Below are 7,041 nucleotides of genomic sequence, written 5' to 3' on the forward strand. Positions count from 1 at the left end.
AGCAACCGCTTCAGAGTTTTTCTCACTACTATCAACCTGAGCCCGGAGAAGGTGGAAAGTGTAGTTTTGGCAGCAGTAGGGCTGCACAATTTTCTTTGTGGGAACAACAAACTGGGAACAGACCTACCCAATCTGCTTTGGACATTAGAAATAAATATAAAAGTTATTTTAGCTCAAATACAATTTAACTATAATGTGAAACTTTGAGAAAATAAATTAAACAAATTATCTCATTTAATACCTTCACTCTTTATTATCTGTGAATACTTGCAAAATTTCAATCATGATTTTGTTCTTCTTGCCTTTATCGGAGACCCCCCTCAGCTTACAGGCAACAAGTTCCCCAAAATTAGTGTCGCCATCCTTTGGCTGGAACTTTGTCGAGAGGGAACCTATTGCCTCTGCAGCCGACTTGAGGAACACATTAGTGTCATCAGGTGTGGATGCCTTCCTCTTCGTACCCTCGCCTGATGACGCTGGGGTGGAATGGCTCACACTCCCCCGTGCCTCTGCCATTGCCATTGGTGGAGCACTTGCCGGACGGGCATCATCATCCACAAAGACAATGTCCATCACGGCAGATGGATCCCCCAATTTCCCCTTCTTCCACCACCGGAATCTCCTCTTCAACAGCAGCATATTCCTATGGAATGCAAGTGAATTTATTACTGTCTCTTGGTGTAAAATAACGAAAGAGAAATCGAAATGCCATTTTCCCCTATGATGGACAGGAAAATGAGAAATTGACTTCCTTCATAGCTGACCTTGTTTAAATACAGCTTCTGAGTCAAAAACCTATAGCTATTATGATTTTGGTGAACAAAATACATTCAATAATACCAGCTATTTCAGCCAAAATCAAGACCTTTCACTTTCGTTGCACATGTATAGTAAAATTGTATTTATTTATAAATATATCACTTAATCTCTCCACCTACTAAAATTTAAATATCCATTTTTTGCACTAATTGATATGCAAATGAACTCATCGAATGTTTAGGTTATGGGTCAGTGATGAGGTTGCATGCAGGGTGAAGGGAAACGTAAATAGTTGGCATAAACCTACCTCAACATCTTCATCCAAGGTTGATTTGCTCCCCCTTGGTGAAGTGTACTCATCTAGGAACCCCATCTCTCCGTAATAGTACAGAGATGGTACATAAACCTGAAATTATCAAATAATTTTCAACTTAACTACCAATTCACTAGCTACAGAATAACGATGGGCAGTAGTTTCAATTTTTATGAACTTACGGAATCCGTCCCGGCGCCGCTCCTTTTGGACGTCGTCACCTTCCTTCTCTCTGCCATGTAATATGTCCTAATAGAGTACTTACAATGCATTCAAAAACTTTCTATTTTCAGACTGATCTTAAAATAGAAAGTGTTCTGAACAATAGAATTAGCCAAGACATCTTTGATGTCACCATGACTTGACACGATGGCAAATCACATTCAAAAGTAGCTTTACTTGGAGGAAATGATTGGTGTTTTAAAGCTTCCATGTATCTTCTCTGTTGTTTAGAAACCTTAATCATGTAAATAATTACAGTTACTTCACTCAATAAGATAGGTACTTAAAAACTCTCCAACACCTGGCAAGAGGTTTTTTTTAATGAATAACACGGCAATCACAGACCTAAGGCACTTGTGAGCAACCATACACAAAACCTTATTGCTGCTGAGTAGGTATATTGTAGATGCCAGTTGCATTTCTGGTAAAAGGACATATTTTAATCTGAAATGAATCACAATGGACTGCCCAGGAAATATACCCAAAGTAATTGAATATATATGCTGAGGCATGCTTCATGAATGAAATCTTACCAATTTCTCTCTCACTCCCACATCCTTAAATTTTTCTTCAAGGGTATCGAACTCCTCTTGGGTGCCCGGAGGAAATTCGAGACCAATTCCCATTTCCTCCTCCTCTTGATCCTCTGGACTTCCTCTTTGAGATTTTCCAGAGCTTTGCTCTAATGAAGTAATAATAATAATGATAATTTATTCTTCCATGCATACATATTTTTTACAGACTATTACATCCATTCAAGGAAGTAAGGTAGCCCATAAGGCAATAAGTCTGTGTTTAGGCTAACTTCAAATTTCATAAATTGCGGAAATGATAACACATACAACCAAAATACACCATACCTTGAGAAAAAAAAACATGTGCGTAATAATATAATAACAGAGCTGACCTTAAGATGAGATACAACTTATAATGTACAACACATATGATGCCTAGGGTATTTTCTGCAATATACCGACCCTTTACCATAGCTTTTCGATGTCTTCAAAAGTCATTATCCATTTCTGTATCAACCTTTTGTATTTACCAAAACAATTTGTCTCTTTAATTGTATTTGGTAGCATATTATACAATTTTGGTCCCATATACAAAAATCTCCTTTTATACATCGTTAAATTAGGCTTGTGCATAGGGATCGAGAAACCTCTGCGAGAATTAAACAGCACATAGCTCCCAAAAATTTTTGGGCTATATCCACTACGCAAAAAAAATTTTTTTAACACTTTATAACAATACATATATCTTAGCGGGAGTATGTTAAGTTCAATGAATAAAGGACGGGAATGTTCGTAACGCTTTTTAAGTAATAATAGTCTAACAATTTTTTTCTGCACGAAGTAGGCTGATTTTAAGGTGTTAAAATAAGCTCCACCCCAACACGTAAGCCCATAATCCAACTTTGAGTGTACCAAAGCATGGTAAATCATTTTTCGGGCAAAGAGAGGGCATTTATTACGGATAAAATAAAATTTGGTGAGACTACGCTTTAAAACAGCACTTACATTTGCGATTTGCTTATCCCATTTCAGGTGATAATCTAATGTTACTCCCAGATACTTCACTTCTTTTGTCATTTTAATAACAGGGCAAGTACAAGAGTGCATTGATCAGTCTAAGGTGTGATACTGTAATTTGACATCAAGATTATAATAGTCACAAATATCATAAAACTTACATTGTGTTTTTCTTTCGCTTAGTTCCAAGCCGTTATATTGAAACCAGTGTCGTAGACAGGATAAGTCATGCTGCATGGCATTAACAACTTCATCCCAAGTAGAATACACATAATTTAAGGCCACATCATCTGCGAAAGTTGTTATCTTACCATTTAATTCAAGGTTACATAAATCATTAATAGAAAGAAGAGAATAGGGCCCAATACAGAACCCTGAGGTACACCAGTATTGATACTGCTAAAGGCACTAAACGAGTTTTTTACCTTTACACATTGTGAACGATTAGTTAAGTAGCTCCGAAACCAGTTAAGAGCTACACCTCTTACGCCAGCCATTTCTAATTTCTGTAACAGTATTTTGTGGTCTAATGAATCGAATGCTTTTTTGATGTCAATAAAAATAGTCCCAACTCGTTTCTTGGCATTAATACCTTCAAAAACATCAGTCATATAATTCATTAATGCGTGTTCAGTACTTTTACCACTTAAAAAACCAAACTGATTAACACTAAAGAATTTTACTTTATGGAGATAGCTAAGGAGTCTTTTTTTCATCAACTTCTCAACTATTTTAGATAGTATGGAAAGTAGTGAGATAGGCCTATAATTTTCAATATTGAGCCGTTTCCCTTTTTTAAATACTGGAATGACTACTGCCTTTTTCAATGGATTAGGAAATTCACCTTTCTCGAAGCTCAAATTGCAGATATGGGCAAAGACAGGTGCTATATTTGTGATTACACTTTTTAATGTGCAGCAGTCTATTTCATCTATCACTGGAGTTTTGTCCTAAAGGAAGGGCCTTTACGATTGTAGTTACTTCATAAGCTGTCACTGGTTCAACGAAGAAAGAGTTCAACACGTTATTATATGCACTAGGGTTTTTTAAGTGTATGTTATGACGAGTATCGTGGAATAATTGAGCAGAATCAAAAACACTCATAAAATATTTGTTAAATTCATGTGCTAGAGTAGAGGGATCATTTATTAATTCTCCATCAATATTTAGCTCCAGGTCCTGTTTGACAGCTTTGTCTTCTCCAGTTAATTCATTTAACAACTTCCATTTTTCTTTTATATTTGAATTGAGTACTTGGAACTTGTTAACATAGTACTGATTTAAGGCTATCTTAGTTTCCATTCGTAATTTATTTCTAAATTTAAGGAAATGTTTCCTCAAACTTTCATTGTTAGGGTGGCATTTAGTCTTAATGAATAGTAGTTCTTTTCTTTTAGCTTTTTTATCAAGTTCCTGGGTCATCCATGGTTTTAATATTGGTGAACGTTTAGCATCAGAATTCACTGAATACCTGGATAAGTTAATGCAACGCTGAAATGTATCAATAAACATGGAGCACGCTGTAGAAGTAACTTCTTCTGCCAATACAGATGCCCAGTTTGTATCCTTAATTAGCCCTTTTAATTTACACTGATCAATACGTAGGTTGTGATCGTTCTTTTGTTTGTCGGTACCCGAACTTATGATCAGATTTTTACGGCTAATTTTTATCGTTGTCAATGAATGGTCAGTTATGGCCATATGCATTACGTTACTTATGCAAGTGTACCTATTTATGCGAATTTACTAGTCTCACAAAAATATGGTCAATACAGGTGGATGACGATTTTGTTATGCGCGTTGGTTCAACAATGAGGCCCGTTAGCCCATACATGCACATAAGATTACTGTAAGATTCTGAATCTCCATTAGAGACAAGAATATTTATGTTTAGGTCTCCAACTACTACTAAGTTACCTTTCACACTTTTCAGAATAGGTTCAATGTCACTTACAAATATTGATACAGGGAAATTAAGATATCTATATAAACTCAAAACATTAATTTCTATAAAGCTAAGTTTTATATTTAACAATAAACAGTCAGCAGTATTTACATCAATAGTGCATTCTGAGCGTATTTGATTTTCTTCGACAAATACAATTATACCTTTTGAGCGAGCATTTTTATTACATTTGACAAATGATTTATACCCGGGAATGGTGTACAGGTTAGCTTCAGAATCATGAATCCACGTTTCTGTTAGAATTATAACATTTGGTACAAAGGTCAGAGTATTCAAATGTAGCAGAAAAACGTCAAAGTTGCTCCTCAAACTGCGGATATTTTGCTGAATTATAGTTATATTATCAAGTTCATTGAACGTGGTAATATTTGGTATATTCATTAAGATAGGAGGAAAAGTATAGCTTACTGATGTCGTCCATGCATAAAACCAGTTTCGCAGGATGTTTTTCTGCCTTTCTCAGATATATTTTACCCCCACGTATCCACAAGAAGTCGTAACTTTTTGTCTTCTTTGCCTCCCTCGCTGCACTGAAGAGTCTTCTCCGACCGGGGCAAAGTGACTCATTGATGTATATCGGTGAGTCTGTCGGTGGAGTTCCTTCCAGAGTCAAATGTCTGGTGGAGAAGTTCCTCTTGACTCTCCGCTTTAGAAGTATGTCCTCTTTAGTGCGTTGAGAGACAAACTTCCCGTGGATTCCTCCTGGTTTGTCATTAGACATAGACTTATACCTATAGCAAAAATCAATGGCTTCGTCTTTTATCTCCACTCCTAGCTCAGCTCCAATTTTACACACGACTTGGGTAAGGTTTTCATGCGCACTAAAGGGGACACCATGTATTTCCACGCTATTTTCTAGAGCACGTTGTTCTAAATCATCACAACGGCTTAGAGCGTCGTTCACACGTTTCTTTAGCTGCACATTTTCATTCTGAAGAGCAGAAATTTGCTCGTAGCACCGATATTACCTTTTCCCTGCTCTTCAATAATTTTCACACTATCATCTAACCTCTCAAATAACTTATTTATGGAATCTCCCAGATTATTTTCTGTGACTTTCAACTCATTTTTCATCTCTTTAATTAATGCGTACACATCTTCTAGAGATGTGCTGCCTTCACAGCGATCACTGGACACCGAATCACGCAGACTTTGCCGGTGAACACTTTGGCACTCACTACACTTCCACGTCTGCCCACTTGCCTTAATTCCCTCGATGTCCTCCTTTGACATGGATTGTTTCAAGCAGTTGCCATGGAAACATTTTTTGCACTTGTCACAAGCAAGGTAGATGGTGTTTCGCGTGGTTTTTTTTACACACGGAGCAGTTGCTCATAGTAGTGTAGTTCTTCTCACTTGGCAAGGGAAGGAGCAGCAATCACATACAGTAACGCCCGGTTATAACTTTCAGATAACTAGCGTAATAAGGTCACTGGATTATCGCACTCACTCTATATAGCATTTTTGATAGCTTGTAAGTCACTATGGTTGAATGGCTAATTTCCGACAAAACAGCCGACTGACGGACGAGAGCAGTAGGAGCGTCCGCACTCGACGAGAAACAGACATGAACTTGAAGTCAGCCTTTCATTCATATCTAAAACGGCTCTCTTAATAAAGAACATGGTCCTTAATATTTTTTTTAGTTCTGGAAGTAATTAATGAGATATATGGGATAATACTCACAATTTCATGTGACAGTTGCGATAGAAAATAATACTCACTGAAGTCAGTGCTATCCTCATTCATAGGTCCACTGCCGTTTGATTTTTCTCCACTAACTTTTCTTATTTTATTGCCTACTTCTTTGGTAATCCCATCCTCTTCACTTTCTGAAGTAATAGCGTGAACAACTTTCTTCCTGGGCTTGGCTGTGTAATATTTGCCTATGGGCCTATCATCATTCATGGTGGGAGTGGGGATATCCATCTCCTCAATTTCAGCTGCCACTAGAAATGATGCCAGATTTCTGCCCTAATCACAGCCATCTGAATCACTGTCAGTTGACCACGAGGCAACAGGCATGCGTTTCCTTTTCCCTTTTCGGGATCGGTACTAAGGTCTGATGTTTCTTCAGCACGGATAAGCTTTTCACGAGCTTCCTTCAAAGAGCCTAAAATATTATAGAGAGGCTCAACAATTATAAGATAAATATGAAACAATACTCATTGGTTTGCCTCAGTATATATTAGGAGGTCAAAACTTACTGTAGGTTTTTTCCCATTTTCCTTGCTGTAAATTCATACCAA

General features: G+C 37.2%; 1 protein-coding gene across 1 annotated transcript; it reads right to left on the reverse strand.

The window, feature by feature from the left end:
* Positions 1 to 230: 230 nt before the first annotated feature.
* On the reverse strand, positions 231 to 1,828 carry LOC124173333. Its single transcript, XM_046552864.1, has 2 exons — positions 1,067 to 1,828; positions 231 to 643 (listed from the first exon to the last, which is right to left on the reverse strand). The coding sequence occupies exons 1-2, from the start codon at positions 1,117 to 1,119 to the stop codon at positions 244 to 246; spliced, it is 453 nt and encodes a 150-aa protein (XP_046408820.1). The 5' UTR covers positions 1,120 to 1,828; the 3' UTR covers positions 231 to 243.
* Between the last annotated feature and the right edge of the window lie 5,213 nt (positions 1,829 to 7,041).

The sequence above is a fragment of the Ischnura elegans genome, assembly GCF_921293095.1.
Source record: "Ischnura elegans chromosome 13 unlocalized genomic scaffold, ioIscEleg1.1 SUPER_13_unloc_4, whole genome shotgun sequence".
Classification (NCBI taxonomy): Eukaryota; Metazoa; Arthropoda; class Insecta; order Odonata; family Coenagrionidae; genus Ischnura; species Ischnura elegans.